Source organism: Heterocephalus glaber, unplaced genomic scaffold, assembly GCF_053883595.1.
Source record: "Heterocephalus glaber isolate CG9 unplaced genomic scaffold, H.glaber_assembly_v1.0 deba00001594, whole genome shotgun sequence".
In the NCBI taxonomy this organism is placed as follows: Eukaryota; Metazoa; Chordata; class Mammalia; order Rodentia; family Bathyergidae; genus Heterocephalus; species Heterocephalus glaber.
Window position 1 is genome coordinate 15,636,985 of NW_028258369.1, and position 20,516 is coordinate 15,657,500.

A 20,516-nucleotide genomic window follows, 5' to 3' on the forward strand; every position below is an offset into this window, starting at 1 on the left:
CAGAAATAATTCAAATTTTATCAACAGTTACTACAAATATAAGCAAATTATATGCATTAACTATCAGATTAAATTTTTAAAAATATTAATGTTTGTGGCCTACAAGAGACTAACCTAAAATAAATTAATGTAGAAAGGTTGAAAATAAAGAGATAGAGGAGATGGGGCTATAGTTCAATAGTAGAGCACTTGCCTAGCATGCATGAGGCTCTGGATTTGACCCCAAGCACCACAAAAAGAGAGAGAAAAAAAGTGATGGAAAAATGTATACAAAAAAATTACTAACCAGAAATAATTCTATGTTGGTAATACTTTCATTAGACCAAATATTATTTAGAATGAAAGGCTTTACTACATTTAAAAAGGGCCACAACTATTCATAAAAGGAACAGTGAAAACAATTAGGAACTCACAACATAAAAACCTACCTAACAATAAAGATAAAGCAAAAGCTCCCAGAATTATAAAGGAAACAAGAAATCCACAAACAATCTGGAATGATTCTAACAAATCTCTTTCAGAAGTACACAGAAAAAGCAAGCAAAAAATTCCTTAAGGTTTTAGAAGATACGGAAACTTGATTCTATATAGATAAATAAACATATATGTATGTGTATGTGTGTAGACTTTCCTGCTCAACAAATACAGACTACATACTTTTTGAATATTATATCTGTGCTTCTGGAGCTTTGCAAATATTTACTCTATAATAAGTCATAAAAGAAGTCTCAGAAAATGTCAGAGAAGCTAGATCATACAGACCAGGTTTTCACACCATTAAGCAACTATATTATAAGCCACAATAAAAAGTGCCTAAACACAAATTTTAGGAAGCGCACCCCTCTAAATAACCTGTGGATTAATAATTTTCCAACACTCTAAGTTTTACTTCTGCTACAGTCTGTAGTTTCATGAACCCACCACGATGGAAACTGCAGAATAGTGAAAGCTTAGTATACCTTCTAAACATATGCAGCAAGAGTCATGAAACTTTAGAATAATTCCCATAAAGTCAGGAAAAAGATGATGGTACTTTCTGTATCTGAATTATTTTATTTAACAGTATGTTCTCAAGTTCCTTCTATTTTCTGCAAATGACATGATTTCATTCCTTATGGAGGAATAATATTCCATTGTGTATTTATATCACATTTTCTTTACCCATCTGTCTTTAATGGTCTTCTAGGTTGTTCCCAGAGTTTAGTTATTGTGAACTGAGCTGCTATAAACATAGATATGTAGGTATTATCATAGTATATCGTGTTTAAAACTTTCAGGAATATATCTAGGAGCCAAAACTGCCTCAAATGGAATTTCTACTTTTAGTTTTTTGAGGAATTCTCATACTGATTGCCAAAGTGGTTATACTGGTTTATATTCCCACCAACAATGTAGAAGAGTTCCTTTAGCCCCACATCCTCACTACCATTTGTTGTTTTTTGCACTCCTGATGATAGCCAATTTTGACTGGGCTAAGATGAAATGTCAGAGTTATTTTGATTTGCATTTCCCTACTGGCTAAGGATGATAGATGTTTTTATCATGTACTTACTAGCTCTCTGTATTCTTTTTTTAAAAAAAATTAATTTTATTAGTACATTTCACTTTTTTTTTTTTTCTTTTTTCGTGCAGAGGATCGAACTTGGGACCTTGCGCTTAGGAGGCCAGCGCCGGAACCACTGAGCTAAATGCCCGGGCCTTTATTAGTACATTTAAGGTATACAATACAATGACATTCATCATTGGAAATTTGCACCTTTACATAATCCACCTTGGTTTTTATTTTTTCCCTATTCCCCTGCCCTCCCTTCAACCCCTTCACCCCTCTCTAGCTCTCTGTATTCTTTTTGAGAAGTGTTTATTCAGTTCATTTGTCCATTTTTTGATTGAGTCATTTGTTTTGTTTTTTTTTTCTTTTTTAGTTCTTTTCTTTTAAAGGCTTTCTCTCTTAGAGATAATCATAACTCAGTTATGAAGACTAATTTATGAAGCCACCACATGTCAACCAAAACCAAAACTAGGTACTGCAGATACAAAGATAAATCCTGGTTCTTTTGATGGTTCTAAATGTAGACACTTATGACAAGTACTCAATAGTAGTTACATTTTACTTTTTTATTTTTTTGCTTTTTTTTTTCGGTACCAGGGATCGAACTCGGGTCCTTGCGCTCGTGCAGCAGGTGGCGAAACCACTGAGCTAAATCCCCGGCAGTAGTTACATTTTAAATGTCCACTCTCTTTCTAGAGAGTGGAGTGGATAAGGACAATCTCTATTATATGCACCCTTTACCTACAAGGGTTCCTTCCATTTACTACTGATAATCCTATCTATGAAATTCTCTTTTCTTGCAGTTAGGATATTAAGTTTCATGGTTCTGTGATCATTTTGCCTCCTTCAGTCCCATAAAATGAAGGTATTCTGCAAAATGAATTGCTTACTTCAAGAAAAAATCTGAAATGAAACAAAATGAAACAAAGAAAAATAACTAGGGAAATAAAGACAATTTCAAAACTCAGAGAGTTTACAACAGATCCCACCAGAGTAATTATATGTTAGATGAAATGGTGATTCCAGATATAAGATCAGAAGCTCAAGAAAGAATGGCAAATCAAAGTATTAATAAATATATGGCAAGTAAACAAACACTGACACATAAAGCAAAAATAGTAAATTGCAGTAGGTGGTAAATTTGTGGAATCAGATTAGAGCTAAATGATGAACACAGCTTCCAGGGAACAGAAAACAAGAAATACTTCTAAGCTCATGCAATCTTGACTGATGTCAATATTTCACAAGAAAAATATAAAAAAAAGAAGAAACTTACAGGCCAATTCAAGAACACAGATGTAAAATTCTTGGATAAACTATTAGTAAACTAAATCTAGAAATTTATTTTAAAAACTTGAGCAATATAATTATGTTAACAGATTAAAGAAGAAAGTCCAAATGAAATTTTATCAGATATAATAAATGTGTGTACCAGGTAAAGAATTCGGTAAAATTCAATTATCAGAGTTGAGGAGAACAAAACAAACAAACAAATAAAACCCCAAACTACCAAACAAAGAATACAAGGAGCCGGGTGTGGTGGGACATGCCTGCAACCCCAGCACTCTAGGAGGCCGAGGGAGGTAAATGACAAGTTTAAGTCCAGCCAGGGCAACTTAGCAAAACCCTGTATCAAAATAAAAAGAGCTGGCATATAGCTCAGTGTGAAGGCCCTGGGCTCAATCCCCAATAATTAACATCAATAACAAAATAACACACGGAAACTTCTTCATTTCAATAAAAAATATTTACAAAGATCACACTTAAAGGTGACATATTCCAAGTTTTCTTTACACAATCAGAAATCAGACAAGTAGGCTTTTTTCACTCTTTCTATTTAAGAATATTCTAAATGTTCCAACTACTGTAGTAAAGGAAAAGCACTGGAAGATGTAACAATTGGGGAAGCTAGATAGAAAACTGTTAATATTTGAAGGTGACATCATTATCTACATAGAAATCACAACTTAGCCTAGAGATAAATTATTCAAATTAATAAAAATAAGATTTCAGAATTCAATATACATGTCAGAAAGTCGAATGCATTTTTCACGAATCAGCAACCATCATTTAGAAAATAAATTTTAAGACACACCACTGAAGTAGCAATAGCAACAATATGCATAGTACCTATGAATAAATATAACCTAAAATGGGTTAACCATTATGAAGCAAAATATAAATCTTTCAATAAGGAAGACTTTAGGAAGTATATATTTTAGGTTCTTGGATGGATAGTCAATCATCATGTCAATTCTTCTGAAAAATCATCTTCTGATTTAACACAGTTCCACCCAAAATCTAAACAAAAACTTGTTTTAAACTTTTGCAGAAACATGGTAATTCAATTCTAAAATTTATATGGAAGAACAAAAGGCCATATACATATATATATATATATATATATATATATATATGTATGTATATATATATAGAAATGCTCAACCGCACTGGCATTCAGAGAGATGCGAATTAAAACTACGAGATAACCCAACATTTCCATCCAAAGGGCACAAAGTAATAAAAGTATGAAATTATAGGACGTGGAAAAACAAGGACATTCAAATACTACTGATCAAAATGAAAACTGGCATGATCATTTTGGGAAAGAGTTTGGCATTACCTAGGAAAATTAGGTAATGTGCTTATAATATGACCTCCCATTTCACTTTTGGGTACAAATCCTTGAGCAGCAGTTATCAAACTTCTTGGTTTAGGACCTCTTTTACATTCTGAAAAATAACTGACAACTCTTCAAGAGCTTTTTGTCTATATAAATTATATTTACCACCAGTTACTGTATTATTAAAATGAAGACAATTATGAACATGAGAACACGTGAACACACACTCTACCAGCCATCAGTAAAATGACATCATCATATACCATGTAGTCTGTGGAAAGTGCCACTATTATGCTCCTCAAAAAGAGTAAACAAGGAAAATGAAGTTTTAGTATTACACTTATTCTGTGATGCAAGGCAAGTGCTACCCACTGAGCCACGTCCTCAGCCCATGTTTCAGTTTTATCATAAAAGCAGTTCTGACCTCTCAAACTTCTTGACATGGTCTCAAGAAACCCCAGTTCCTGGATCAACTTTGTGAACCACTGCCCTAGAGAAGCTGTTGCATGTGTGCACCAGACACATATAGGAAATGTTCACAGTAGCACTGTATATGATACAAAACTTAGAAACAATCCTAAATCCATCAATTGGGATATCCATTCTATGAACTACTACACAGTCATATAGTATTGAATTACTGTAAAAATATATATTCATCTTTTTCTAAAGTTCAAAAAGAAGCAAACCCTAATAAAGTGTTGGTGAGAAATACTCTGCAAGTGGTAAAACTAATAAAAAGAAAGAGAATGAACATCACCTAGTGTAGGATGGAACTGTTTGCTGAACGGGAGGGATTCGGGTCCATAGGAGGCTTCTAAGGTGCTGGGAGGTTCTATTCTTTGGCTGAGGAGTAGGTACATGGTTGTTTGATTTATTCATGTTTTATACATTCTGTATATTAAAAATTAAAATGAAAACCAAAAGAAAAAGTAGACAAGTAGAAAAATAAGAGAAAATTACTTGATAGCAATAAAAGGAATCATAAAACAATGGATAATTTTGAATCTACTCAAAAGCTGCAAAAATAAGTAAAAGAGACATAAACAAAAAAGCCCATGCTAATATAAAAAGCCATACCAATGAAAAAAATGCTTAAAGTACAGATAAATGCAAATATAAGAAAAGAGGTTCACCCTTACTAGCAATTAAATACGAACTAAAAGAGCCATCAGTTAAGAAATGATAGTGGGGTATGATGGTGCATGCTTTTAATCTCAGTACTCTGGGAAGCTGAGGCAGGAGGATCATAAGTTGGAGGCCAGTCTGGGCAACTTACTGAGATCCTGCCTCAAAATAAAAAGAAAAAAGGCTGGGTATATAGCTCAATGGTAGAGTGCTTGCTTAGCATGTGCAATGGGGGATCCCATTCATAATACCTACCCCCTTAAGGCTATACTTTCAGGGATCATTTCTACAGTTCTATAATACCCACCCCAAATACACACACACACACACACACACACACACACACACGCACGCACGCACACCGTTGCCTATTTTATAAATATGGGAAAATAAAGTTGATGTCAATAAAAAATGTAATACACAAAACTATACACGCAGTGGTCTTTTAACTCTGCTTTCTTAAACAGGTAGAAAAGAGGCTGGAAAAAATGTACCTGCTGTAAATCAGAGCTATCTCTGGATGGAAGCTGATGGAGGCTTCCTCAGACTTTATAAAATATCAACCAAATTCACTTAAATAGATTTATATACTTTAAGGAACAAAATCCACAAATATCTCAATAGTTGTCCACACTCATAGAAGTACAAACACGTCACCTGTGTAAGGCTCTGTGTGCTAGAGTCCCGCTGTCTTTAGCCATGTGCGCTTCTCTCCTTAAATCTTGCCAAAGTGGACTCCTCTTGCTTCCTAAACATAGCTTTGCACCTTCGTGCCTTGACTCGGACTATCTGAATCACCTGAATCACCTTCTCTACATAGCCATGGTTTCAAATTGGGGAGAAACACCACTTGGTAGCTTTCTGTCACTATAACAAATATAGGAGCTGAGATAATCAGAGAAAAGGGCTACTGTGGCTCTCAGTTTTGGAGCCGAGTACAGTCCATAATTGGTTCACCTGATTAGTTCTTGGCCTGAGGCGAGGCAGCACCTCATGGTGAGACCTTGCGGTGGAGCAAAACTGTTCATTTCATGGCCAGGGAGCAATAGAGAGGAAAGGGAAAGGACTAGAGTCCCAAAGTCCCTCTCAAGGGAACGTCCCCCAGTGACCAAAGACCTCCTACTGGGCCCTACCTCCTAAAGAGTCCATTACCTCCCAAGAGCAGCACCCCACGGGTGAAGTTTTTAACTACACAAACCTTTGGGGGACACTAAAGATCCAAACCATTGTGAGGCATGGTAGCCCATGCCTGTAATCCCAGCACTGTGGGAAGCTGAGGCAGGAAGATCACAAGTTCGAGCTCAGCCTGGGCAGCCTAGTGAGACTGTCTCACAATGAAAAATGAAAAGGCCTGAGGATGTAGCTCATTGCAAAGGTACTGAGTCCAGCCCCCCAGTACTACAAAAAGCACAAAGAAAAGGATCCAAACTATAGTACCACCTTTTCTTTGAAGTTCCTTCTCTGTGCTAAGGCAACTACCAACCAGCAGTCACCTTTGTCTTTGAACCTTAAGAAAACATTTTAGCACTCTTACTACTCCATACAATTTGCTTCAAGCTTGACAGGTATCTGTTTTAATACCTATACTGGATTGTAGTAGTTTGGGAAGGGGCTCTGTCCTTCAGCCCTTTCTCTAATACTGACACTGCTTCCCAGAATTAAGCATATAATGAACGCTTGAGGAACTGAATAAATTATTGCCAGAAGAGATTAGTCTTCTTGTCTTTGGCACTAGTAGGGAGAGGAACAGGAAATGTTTCTCATTTTAGACTCAGCATGGAATTTCTCACAGTTACAATGAGGAAAAAAAGCAGTAATTATGGACCTCTATTTTATTTTATTTTATTTTATCAGTTAAAAAATCTATTCATAAACGGTAACTTTTATGGACACAAAAATGTTCTTGGAATTCCCAAGAATCTACCTCTAAAGGAATTTTGGGATCTAGTTAGTGCTTGAAGTGACATAGCTGCAGATGATAAGTTGTTTTTGTTTGTTGTGCAGTACTGGGGATCATGCAAGGCAAGCTCTTTACCACTGAGCTACACCCTCAGCATGATGTTAAATATTTTTGTTTAGAAAAAAAATTTAAGTCTGCTTTAATCCTCTTATGAAGCAAAATACTGTTAATGACTACAGAAACAGTGAAAGAGGAAGAAAAAAGTGGATGTTCTAAAAAGCAACCTTAAAAAGGAGAACACATGAAAATTAAAAAACCTTTTTTCCATTTTCCAACTCTGACTTTTTCAGATGTTGTATTTTAGGAAACAACTGAAACTTTAAGGTAAGGCTATCTTTAATGATTTTTATTTTCCTTTCCCATGGAAGTCTCTAATATTTGAAATTGCTAGCAGATAACCCAAATACATGGGTTTACACATACCTGAGTGTATATTTTAGGACAAAATTCTCTCTATACAAAATGCCATTCAGTGTTTTACTTTGAAATAATGCTTGTCTTTACGAAACATATTGTGAGGGCTGTTCTTTGCCAGATTTTGATGAGAAAAGGGAGCCAGTTAGGACAGTTCTTAATTCAGAATTGGTCTAATCTTCCAATACGCATATTTAATCACTGCTATAGTCATTCAATGAATATGCACTGCAAACTGTGCTAGGTATTCAGAGGTAAGATTCACAAGGCCTTTGACCTCAATTTCTACAAGCTGCTCTAGAACCCAAACATAAACTCCTGGAAGAAACAAAGAACAAATGAACGAGACAATTGCAGATTATGATAACAGCTGCCAAGGAGATAAAATAAATTGGATAGGGAAGCTATTTAATAATCAGTGAAGACCTCTCAGATACACTTAAACCTTGAAATGAAAAAAATAAAAAGAACTCAGCCATGCACACTAACGGGAGAAGAACCTTCCAGGCAGAGTGAAAAAATGGAAAGTTCCCGAGATGGAAACCGACTCATTCTGTTTGAAGAACACAAATGAAATAGTGTAGTCAAATTTTTCAAACCGTGAATCATGTTCTAGATTGCGAAGTCAATTTTGTGGGTCATTGCATTTTTAAAAAGTCAAATAGAAGAAACACCAGAGTCACATGTTTTCAGAATAAGAATTCTTCTTTGGGGAGGGGGTGGTGCTGGGGATTGAACCCAGGACCTTACCACTGAGCTACATCCCCAGCCCATTTTTATTTTGAGAAGGGTCTCAAAAAGTCACTAAGTTGCCCAGGCTGTGATGGAACTTGTGATGCTCCCACCTCAGCCTCCCATAGTGCTGGGATTATAGGTGGGCACCACTATGCCTGACTATAAGCATATCTAACTCGCGCTTTAATTACGTGAATGTGTGCATGTGTGTACTGACTGGGTTGCACTGTGTGTTTCTAAATGCTAGAAGGAGTTAAATCTGTACTATGCAAGAAGAATGGTAACAGGTGAGGCTGGAGTGGTATGCAAGATCCAAATCACGTGTGGCCTTGGATTATAGACCATCGCGAAAAACAGATTTTATTCCAAATGGAGTGGGTAGACAACTGAAGGGTTGCAGGCTGGAGAGTAACACAATCTAATTTGACATCACGGTAGTGCTGAAAAATCACTCTAGTGAAATTCAGAAGGCCTGAGCACTAGGCCTGGTTAAGCCATTAACACCAGGGATTTTAAGCAAAACACTTACTTTCCCCATACCACACTTTTCTCATTTTAAAAATGAGAGGGCTGAACCAAGATGACTTTTAAGACCTTATCTATTGCTATATTTCTGCTTCCTCCTTTGGGCATAAAGTAAATGACAGTTGTCATGTCACTGGTTCATTAGGTTTAGTTTTGAGTTACTTGTAAAATACTAAAAACCATGCAGCTATGAGCTACATTTCTACAGAAAGTGTTTGGATTTCTCTTTTTACTGGTACCAGATATGTTATTAGAAATGAGATCTCTGGGCTAAAATTGAATCAAGTGCTTTTGCAACTCTCTGGTACAGTCTGGAGTGTGAAGAAAACTGGCAAGGAGGCATGAAAAGATTTACTGACCAGGTTATTTGTAACAGATTTCCTTATTTGTTCTAGGTCATCAAGTGATGCATAATCTAGGATGGTTTAAAATTGCAGGAAACTTTAGCTGAGCACTTAAGTTAAGATATGGAAGCTCAACTCCTCTCACAGTAACCAAAATGACTACTGACGAAAAGCATTCATTCAAAACCTACTATATTTTAAGCCTGTGGTTGGTAGTTTGACACACACTTTTTCAGTAAATCTTCCTAACCTTATCTGCATTTCAGAGGTATGGAAATGGGCTCAGAATAGACAAGCTATTTAGTGACAAAGTCAGGATTAGAATCAGTCTTGAGGTAGTCAACATATAGACCCTTCTTCAATTCTGTATTTATAATAACTTACCCTGCATGTTTTTACAAATTACTGTGCAAGTATTAAATCATCAGGTAAGTACATGACCACTGAAGGACCTGAGTCATCTGGTATGTTCAACTAGTAGGTCAATTCGAGGCTCACAGCTACTTTGCTAGGTATGTGTGAGATGAGAATTATAGAATTTGTTCTAGTATGGAAGAGCCTGCACTGTGGGTAGTATGCTGGCCTGTAAGAAGTAGAATTTGGCAAAATATCAGAGAGTGGCATACTCTATTAAGTACATGTCAATAGTATTACGGCAACAAGTGCCTTGCAAGTTCCATAAACTCGAGATGCTAGAAAGCCACCGATTTCCAACTTACGTTAACCCTTTAAAAGAAGCTTTGGACGCACCACCTGCCCACTTGGAAAGGCAGATACAGCTTGCTGTGGAGAGCAAAACCTTTGATATGCGTTGAGCATCACTACTGGAGCGAGACACTGATAAACACCCTCGTAAAGTTGAGGACGCACATTGAACATTTTTCTCAACCTCGAGAACGCGGTGCTCACCTGACACAAACTCAGCTTCGAACCTCCGCCGGGTCTCACTGATGAGCTTGGCTTTATTCTGAGCGGGATTCTGGATGGGAGACACCACAGGACCTTAGATACTTCTTGCACCATCCCGGTTACCCTCAGCCCAGCCCACTTGTGCCCGGGAACGCTGACCCCGGTCCTGGGAGGAGGCCTCCGAGACCAAGACCAAAGGGCCAGCGGTGGTGCAGTCAGCTCCTCACCTCGGCCATGACCGCGATCTTGGACGTGATTACGGTAGGTGTAGCCCTCACCCCTTCCACTCGCCGCCAGAGTATCTCATCACCCGCCAGTCCCGCCCAGAGGTAGACAGAGAAGGGTGAGGGAGGGGCGGTGTCGCGTGACACCAGAAGGCAGACGGAAGTACCGCCGCACCGCTCAATCCGATGCGGCCGCCTGGGCGTGGAGGCGGGACTAAGCCCTCGGGCTCGGTCCCGTTGGTTTCTCGTTTGGGCCCCTTCTCCTGACGGCGATGCACTGTGGTCCCGCCCTCGCTAGCCGCGCTGGCGCCGGCGCTTCCCCTTTGAGTTCCGCCCTAGGATTCAGGGTCTGCCTTTAGTTTTTTGCAATAATCCCTGGAGGTCCCGCCTCCTCAGCCTCCCTGGGCAATCGTCTCCAAGCAGCCGCGGCAGGCTCCACCTCCTCTGCCCTCACGCAGTCTCAGGGCGGGGCCTCCCAGAATGCAGCGCGCTGGCGGGAGCTTTGGAGTGGCTGGATGCGGTCTCTGCAGAGGGCTTCGGCAGTGTGGAGGCTTTGCTGAGGTAAGGCAGCGTTGGCACGGAGGGCCTATCGGACAGGACTTCACCCCATGTTCCTGCTTTGCGAGAGAGCGGGAAGGATGCAGGCATCTAGGGGCCGGGGTCTGTCATTCTGTAGATTTTAACTGCTTGCTATATTCTGGGATTATTGTTATTATTATTTTATTCATCAAGTTTATCGGTACGTTTTAGGTATACAATACGGTGACGTTCATCATTGGGAATTTGTGGAATGGGGAAAAAATTAGGACCCAAATATATTCTGGGATTATTGCTCTTGAAATTTTCTTCACCTCAACGTCCTTCACATTTGGAGTGTGAGATGCTAGAAGGGAAGATATCTTTGAAGTAGTTAAGCCCTAACGGTTACATAAAGTTGAAATAAAAACTGCAAAACGTCTTTAATTAGGATGGTCGCTCTCAGTGGGGGGGGTGCTGTCTGTTCTGCCAATCAGGGGACTTTTGGCAATTTCTGCGGGCCTTTGTAGTTGACACAACTCAGGGAAATGGGTGTTACTGCTTTCTAGTGGTTAGGAGGCAGGAACGCAGCCAGACACCCTGCCACGCACAGAACAACCCACCGTGGTTATCCAGTGCACAGTGTCAGGGCTAGTGCCACGGTTGAGAAAGTACTGGAACAATTTTAGGTCTGTTGGTTTAAAAATAATAATTGAAAGGAAATCGTTATGCATACAGTATTGCCTTCCTTAAAAGTTGAAAGATACTCTAAAGTACAAAGAAATTTTAGGAAGAGGCCTCCATGTGTCCATCATCTATAGTTTTGTATGGGAAAATAACTGAACATGTGCTCACATCATTATTACATTGTTTAAAAATTGTTTGAATACATCTTTTAAAAGTATTTCAACTATAACTAATCTCCCTAATCTGACTCCACTCCCCTGCCCTGATATTCATTCCCTTGTTCAGGATCAACAGTCATTCAGAATTTTGCATAAAATATTTAGTCCATCCTTCCTTCCACTTCCAGATTTCCTGGATTTGAATTTTAGCTCTGGCACTTAATATGTAGACCTCTGAGAAAATCCTGAAATTCCCTGCCTCAGGGTCCCCATCTTACAATAGGGCAGTAATAGTGTCTATGGCATAAGAATATTTTCATTCATTTTATTTTCAAAATCTAGCTATGATGATATACTGTACATGGATCTAATATATTCCTTGAAACTATTGTGACATTCCGTCTATATTTATTCATTCTCCTGTTGGTGATCATTGAAGTTTTTACGTTTTTTATATCCACTGTTTGCAGTAGTGTAGGGAACATTCTAGAATAATGTCCTTGTGCATATGTGGAATGAATTCCCTGGATTATGTCTCACAATGAAATTGCTGGATATATGCATTTTGATTTAACTACCAAATTGCCTTACAAAGTCATCATCAGTCCTATTAAGCGCTCATAATTGTCTCCTAAATGTTAGCTTTGTTTCTACTTTCATCTCATTCACATGTTCAACACTGTCACCAGACTCTTCTTAGGGTGGCAGTACAATTTTGTGATTTCTGTTTTTGTAATCTTTCCATGAATTATCATTGCTTATAGGAGAAAGTTAGAAGTCCTTCCTAAGGCATAGAAAACCTCCTTAATTCTCTAATTTAGTGGATCATCATCCCCCCTCACTCACTGACATTTCAGGTGTATGTAGATCATAGTTGGAAGGAAAAAGGGGAGATCAGTTGTAGGTAGGCTCTCAAGAAATATCTTTCCCTTGTGAAGGGAGAAAATAGTTTTATAACAGTGGACTTATTTTGTAGTCAAGTTAATTTACTTGGGTTAACAATGTCATACATGTTGGAAAAAGGAAATCTCTCAGCATTACATTTATATGATTGTTTTCAGTGTTGTGTACAATTTTTAGTTGGACATCTTAGTTTTCCTTTTTTGCCAAGGATACTTTCTCCTGGTCACAATGTGGTTTCTTATAGATACTTTTGTATTTTATATGCAGATATAATGCTCTTCTAGGATCTTCTGAAAGACCCTGGACCAGTCAATGTTAACGTTCGATTTGACTGGATTAAGATAGTCCTGGAGTCTGATGTTCATAGTGGAACGTACTCTTAAGAGGTGGGGCTCAGTTGGAGGAGGTGGGTCACTGGGGCCTTGCCTTTGGAGGGTATATTTCTTGCTGGTGCTCTTTCCCTGTGCTGTGCTTCCCAGCTACCTTGAAGTAAGCAGATTTCCTCCACCGTCACCTTCTGCCATGATGTTTCTGCCTTGGAGCCAGTTGGCTGTGGATTGAAACCTGTGAGACTATGAGCCAAAATAAACCTGTCCTCTTTTAAGTTGCAGGTATCAGGTATTTTGTCCCAGCAATGTGAAAGCTGACCAATACACACAATGTTGGTTTGTTCAAAGAGTTCTAAAATTAATAGTGCCAAAATGGATTTATAAGCATTTGAAGGGAACACCATGTTTATTGAGGGGGAAGATAGGTAGAAAAGAGTGGATGAGTGTAATAATTTATTGCCAACCTACTATATTTATTCTAGCATAGGTTACAGTCATTCTTCAGTATTTTTGGGGGGTTAGTTCCAGGATCAGCCACAGGTACCAAAAGCTATGAATGTTTGAGGCCTTTATATAAATTGGCATAATAGCTAACAGTATGCCATTTTATATAAGGGACTTGAGCTTTTGGGGGTTTTAGCATCTGCTGGGGGGTCCTGGGAACAATTTCCTATGGATACTGGGGAAAAACTGTTCCAAAATTTTGCAACATAAAACAGCACACATTTATTATCTCACTATTTTTGAGTGTCTGGAATTTGGCTGGGATGTTCTGGTTTAGGATCTCTCCCTGGGGCTGCAGGATCTGGTCCCAAGAAGTTTCACCCATACAACTTTTGCAGAAGGCCTCAGTCAGTCCTTTGCTGTTTTTTCATAAGAGGCAATAGTTTCTTGCTGTGTATTCACCTCCATGGAGCTGCTTGAATGTCTTAGAAGTATGGCAGATTGCTTCTAGGAGTCCAAGTGATCTAAAAAAGAGATGAAAAAATAATAATTAAAAAAATAAAAAGGCAAAGTCAAAATCCTTCCTATAAAAGGCTGGCTACATTAACTTAAATTTGTATGCTTGGGTTCATAGTGGTACATAGTGGTGCACTTTGTAGGTTTTTATAATGATAAAACAGAACTTAGGCTTGTGAAGTTTTCTTCTCATTTAGAGGGAGACAGTATTATTTGTAAATGACCTACTTTTCAGTTATTTCTGAAACAGTTGAATTACTGGTGTACAAAATGGTTCAGAAATAGGAGAAAAGACTATGAATGTGAGTTATTTATAGTAGAGGGGGGTCTTTCACAAACCCTTAAGTGTGTAACCATTCTTTTGGTGATTCTAATATTACATACTGCATAAGCCAGAGCTGGCCATGATGATTAACAATGATGTCAATGATAGCAGCTAACATTTATTGGGTATAGTAGTTCCCCTTATCCATAGGGGATATGTTCATGTTCCACGATCCCCAGTGGGTGCCTGAAACCACCATTAGTACCCAACCCTGTATATAATACCTTTTTTCCTATATGCCCTGGAGCTTTGCATACTGTACAGAGTTAATGTGCTCTCTCATGTTTAAGCCCTCCTGCTTCCTTTACATTACTTGAGCTTTGGGGCTACTATTAAGTAAAATAAAAGTTACTTGCATGTGAGCATTGTGATCCTATGTTGGCCCACTGATAACTCAGTGACCAAGTGACTAACCAGTGAGAAGCATATATTGTGTGGATGTGGGATGTGCTGGACAAAGGGCTGATTCAGGTCCCAGGCAGGATGGGAAGCAGTGGGATAGTGGGAGGTTTCATCATGCTACCCAGAACAGTGCAGTTAACTTATGAGTTGTTTCTGAAATTTTCCACTTAATATTTTCAGACCACATTTGACTGTGGGTGACACACTACAAAACTGCTGATATTTTAATTGGTTTCTATTATTTATTTTATATTAGTTTAGTTTTTTGAGACAAGGTCTCACTATGTAGTTCAGGCTGGCCTTGAACTCATGGCCATCCTCCTGCCTCAGCCTCTCAAGTGCTGGGATGACAGGTGTGCACCACTGCACCCTGCCTTAATTGCTTTCTATTATTTTACACTTGTACCTTGTGAGGTAAATGCTGTTATTTTATGTCATTATAGAGATGTGGATAAAAGAAGCAAAAGGGGTTAAGTAACTTGTGCAAAGTCCCATCTCTAGTCAAAGGCAGACCTGGCCTTCACACCAATCTCCAAGCATGTTTTGCTTCGGATACGGCAAGCATTCAGTACTGCTTTTAAATACTGTCACAGGAGTGACTCAGTATGGATAGCCACTGAGTAAAGAAAGAATAGTGTCTATTTTTATATACATGTGTTCAACTTAGAGAATGTTCTTTTGAATTTTTTGGGGGGGTCTTTTGATTTTTATTTTCCTAATTCTGTCAGATTTCTCTCTTACAAGCAGTTTGTTCAGAATAAGGAAATGCATGCAAGGACAGTGTGGTGGTTAAAGTGTAGGCTCAGGAGTCAGAGAGCCTCTTTTTCAAATCTAGTACCATGCTAATTAGGGTTGGAGCTGTTGTTTAGGGTTACAACAGTGGGAAATTGTCTTCCCTTCATTAAAATAAAGTTTTTGCATTTAAAGCATAGGATAGTTAGAATAATTTTAAGGGAATAGTTATGAGCATTAGATGAAACAGTGTATGTATTACATCTGGCATATAATAAGCATGAAGGATTGATAGTTACTATTTAATTCTTCTGTTCATTATAATAAGTTGTCATAATTCTCAAATTTTTCCCACTTTGAATAAGAATAGTGACTTTCTTAGGTCCTAAAAATGTACTGTGCTTACAAAGTAAGTTTTATTTCTATTACTCCTATAGAGTTTCTAAAAGCCTTGTTTTAGCATCTTCTGTTTTTTATTTCTGGAATTTTGTTTTTTAAATTAATTTTATTGGTGCTTGTTAGATATAGATAATGATCACATTCATCTTAGGGAATTTGTACCTGCACATGATGTATCTTGATTTCCCATACCCTTCCCCTTCCTTCAATCCCTCTTCCCTTCCTTATTTACAAAAGCTTTGTTTCTATTTTTTCTTTCTTTTCTCTTTTTTTCTTTTCCCTTCCTTCCTTTCCCCTCACCTCTCCCTAGTTCCCCTAAGTGAACATCACTATGCTGCATTGCAACCATACACTAATAAAAAGAAATTCCATGACTCGTAAAGAATTCTGAATTCACTTTTAAGAGGACACCTTTAAATATGTGCCGTTAACACATTTAGTATATTCTTTGATTTGATTTAGTTACTCTCATACTTGGCAAACTTTTTAAAGCATTGTACAGAAATAATATTGGTTATGTTTTTTCTAATAATGCAGCATTGTCAAAATATTATAAAAAGCTTAAATGTGCTTACTTAATGAAATATATAGTTACCTATGTAATAGTTCTCAAACAGAAACATGTTTTCTTCTCAACTCTGCCTACTTCATGGAAGTTTTTCTCATTTCTTTTTTAGGATTAAAAGCATGAGCTGGAATCAGTTTGCATTCGAAAGTTAGAGGAACACAAAGACTTGATATTGTGGATGACTAGCAAACAAGCAATGTCATCTAACGAACAAGAAAGGCTCTTGTGTTTTAATGGGGAAGTCCTTGTTTTTCATCTGTCTAAGGGCAATTTTACAGAGAAATGGCCTGCAAAGGCATCCATATTACATGTCAGAAGGATGGTATTTGACAGAGGAACAAGAACATTTGTTTTGAAGTCCACTGGATGCTTCAACATAAAGGAAGAAAACTCTAATTTAAAAATTGTGTGTTGCAACTGTGTTTCAGATTTCAGAACTAGAATTAATTTCCCTTGCATTTTGATACAAAGCAAGGAAAGTAATAAGGTTTTCAAATATTTTCTGGTATTTCTTCACAGTACCAATAAATTTGAAAGGCTTTTGAGTTTTGAACTAGACTATGAGTTGAAGGACAGTATAAGGGTCCTTAATGGCCCTCTAGTTTTATGGCAACACCTCAAAACATTCTTTTGTATCTCTTCCCAAATTGGCAAAGTTGTTAGTGTGTCAGTTAACTTTTCCTCTATTGAGTGGGCGGGTGAGATTGAAAATTTTGGTGTAGTTTTATTGGGACCAACGGAAGGTTGTTTATCTGAAGAAGAATGCACCCAGAAGCCTTCAGAATCATATTATGCAGTTTGGAATACCAAATTTTGTGCATACTCTTTTGAAAATCAAGAAGTATTAAGTAATACATACATTATACCTCCAGCTTATAGCAGTGTGGTAACTTGTGTGCACGTCTGTTCAACTGAGATCATCACCAACCAGTTAAGAATGTCTTTGATTGCCCTTACTCAAAAGAATCAGCTGATTTCATTCCAAAATGGGACTCCTAAAAATGTATGCCAGCTTCCATTTGAAGATCCTTGTTCAGTTCAACTTTTAGATTCAGGTGAAGGAAACCTCTTTTTCATTGTATTATTTAGGTCCAATGATGCTTGTGCTATTTGGAAAAAGAACTTTCAGGTATGTACTTAATCGCATAATAATTCAATTAGTGTTTATAGACATTTTAAGCATTCCCATGCTTCATAGAGTTCTTCCCAGAATTTTATTATCTAGGTCAATTATTAATGTTGTACTTAAAATCACATGTATTACATTGTTTTTTCTTAATGTTGCCTGAAAACTACCTAATGATTTTTTTTTTTGAGACAAGGTCTCGCAGTTGACAATGTTTTTTTTTTGCCTTGCTGTTTTAAGTTACAAAGCCTTTAAAGTTTTGAAATATATAAACATATAGCTATAATTATAATTAATTTGTCTTTTACTGTTCTTAATGTCTTAATTTCCAATTTTTTAATCATATCTGAAAACCTAGATTAAGTGCAGTAATTGAATTTGAGCAATTATACTTAGCAGTTAAGACAAAGTCAGTATGACAAATGTTGTAATTGAGTAGAACATATAGTACTACAAGGGAAAATTTTTTCTAACATTGACTTTTGAGGGGAATTTGCCCTTTGTGGTATTAGGTAAGGAATTTTGGGTATTAAAATGAGTAACATTAAATAATAAAATGGTGTCTTTGATAGCAGTTTTGTCCCCAAACAGAAGGCAACAGAAGCAATCTTCCTTTGGGTTGGCTATGAATTCATTCATTCATCCTTTTACTACCTCATTCTGAGAAGGAATTAAGCCAGCTTACAAAGATAGATAAGATACAAACAAGTACAAATCAGAATAAATAATGAAAATCAAGGGTGGTGTTCTCCCAGATTAACACTTCATAAAAGCCCTAGGTATGTGTTCAATCCAGTGATAGGACTTGACAGAGGGCTGTCTAGGTTTTTTCAGCCTTTCTCTCAAGTAGATATTGTCTCTGCAAGTTTTGACAAAAATCTGTGAGAATCCATTGTATGACCTCAGTTTTGAAATTGAGGTCCCTGACAACACACAGATATTGGTACATCATCAATAGGAAGAGGTTAATATGTTCTGAAGCAGTGGTATCTAATATGATAGCCACTAGCCATGTGTGGTTATTCAATATTTAGAATGTGGCTGGTCTGGATTAAAATGTGTTATAAATGTTAAATACTCATAAGATTTCACAGACTTAGTAAAAAATAAAATATTTCAATTTTAAATTGATTACACTGAATCAATATGGTAGCATTTTGGACATATTAGGTTAGTACAGTCAGCCCTCCATATCCAAAGGTTCATGGACTCTGCCAACTACACATTTAAAATATTTGAAAAAAAATTATGTCTGTGCCGAACATATATAGACTTCTTTTTCTTGTCCTTATTCTCTAAACAATGCAATAGAACCACTGTTACTTAGTATTCATTGTTTTTGGTATTAAAAGTAATCTAGAGATGATTTAACATCTATGGGAAGATATGGGTATATTATATGCAAATATCGTACTATCTTAAGTAAGGGAACTGAGCATCCACAGATTTTGATATCTGCAGGGGAGTCCTGGAACCAAGTTTTACTGATAGTGAGGTGTAAAAGTATATTAAAATTAATTTTACCTTTTATTTTCACTGGTACTAAAGATTTTTAAATTATACATGTGCTGTGCATTTGTGACTCACTCGTATTTGTGTCAGCACTGTTCTTAACGTGCTAATAAATGTGTATGTGCATGCATGTGTGCACAGCTCTGTGATGTTTACACGCTGAGCACATTCTTAATAATTTCTCTTCCCATAGTTCATTATGTTCCAGTGCTAATCATCGAAGGTCGTATGAGTTTACAAATAAGCTGTTTTCCTGCACAAGTGAAGAATCACAGGTTTAGAAGTTAGTCTTACAGGGTCAACACTGATAGTTGGTTATGTTAAATTGAAGAGCCTTACTTATGTTCTTGCCCTAATATAAGCCACCTTCCTGTTTCATCTAGATGAGTGGTGGCGAACCTGTGGCATGTGTGCCTCATCAGGCTGTTTGTATCATTGAAAGCTTTGAAAGGTTTGCCATCACTGTGTAGATGATGTTTACCTGTGTTCCTGGGATTCTGAGTTGCTGATTTTGCTTTCGTCCCTCAGGGAGAAGGGGATCTGATCCTCATGGTGTTAGTATTCCCAGGGATGAATCTGAAAGTTTTTGGCCTTGTGGACAGTTAAGAAGTGTCTTCTGTTTTAAATGTGGGGTCTTCTGGTATATACTGACCACATCATTCTGTTAATCCAGGGTTTTTCTAGGTATCCCACTACTGGTGTTCCTCACCTTCTGTGTGTTCCCCTGTAATACCTATGCCCCTTCTGCCAGGATTTAAGGTATTAAGTTCACCTTGATGCTGCTATAGCTTATTCTGCTTTGGGAGCTCTTGAAGTGTGTATTTGTACCTCTAGTTACCTAGTGTAACCGAATTCCTTGGGTAATTAGGTTCTGATCATAAATACATATCTACTAAGGCTTATGGGGATGAAAGTCATCCTTAAATTAGCCATGCTAGATAAAGAATTCATGAGAGTTTTAATCATGATAAATGTTAGAATTTCCAAAAGTTAGTTATGAGAGCTGTTAGAATTTTTAAATAGATTATAATAAGATTTTAATATAGAAATTAGGAATGTCACAGTCCCTGGTTGCACATTAATAAAGCATTAAATCTAATCATCTTATTTATGAAGTTGTTGTAATTCATTGTTTTTGATCTTCTTACAACTTTATTTTAGTTTTTATACTACCATTTTCATTACTCATTTGCAAGATTGAGGGTAACAAATTGCAACTACCTAAAATTAAAGGACTTAGTTTATTTCACATCTGACTGTGCTGTCCTCTATTTATTCTTTAATGCTCCATTTCTCTCAGGTTGCTGCTAAGTGGGAAAAACTTAGCACAGTACTGATAGATGACTTTATTGGAACTGGAACTGAACAAGTACTGCTCCTTTTTCAAGACTCCTTGAACTCTGATCGCCTGGCTTCATTTAAAATAACAGATCTTGGCAAAATAAACTATTCAGTAAGTTTTATTTACTCATTATACATTTCTTTATG

At 37.3% G+C, this 20,516-nt stretch overlaps 2 protein-coding genes across 4 annotated transcripts in view; one reads left to right on the forward strand and one right to left on the reverse strand.

Moving 5' to 3' along the window:
- Nucleotides 1–10,611, reverse strand: part of Mospd2 (motile sperm domain containing 2) — a 43,801-nt gene extending 33,190 nt beyond the window's left edge. For both annotated transcript variants that reach the window (XM_004874859.4, XM_004874858.4), the window contains exons 1-2: nt 10,415–10,611; nt 10,188–10,257 (exon numbers count right to left, since the gene is read on the reverse strand). In XM_004874859.4, the coding sequence (XP_004874916.1) occupies nt 10,188–10,257; nt 10,415–10,423 (79 nt within the window). In that variant the 5' untranslated portion in view covers nt 10,424–10,611. The remainder of the gene's footprint in view (nt 1–10,187; nt 10,258–10,414) is intronic.
- Nucleotides 10,612–10,821: 210 nt separating this feature from the next.
- The window catches only part of Fancb (FA complementation group B), a 40,417-nt gene continuing 30,722 nt past the window's right edge, over nt 10,822–20,516 (forward strand). For both annotated transcript variants that reach the window (XM_004874860.3, XM_087193717.1), the window contains exons 1-3: nt 10,822–10,972; nt 16,500–17,519; nt 20,329–20,481. In XM_004874860.3, the coding sequence (XP_004874917.1) occupies nt 16,569–17,519; nt 20,329–20,481 (1,104 nt within the window). In that variant the 5' untranslated portion in view covers nt 10,822–10,972; nt 16,500–16,568. The remainder of the gene's footprint in view (nt 10,973–16,499; nt 17,520–20,328; nt 20,482–20,516) is intronic.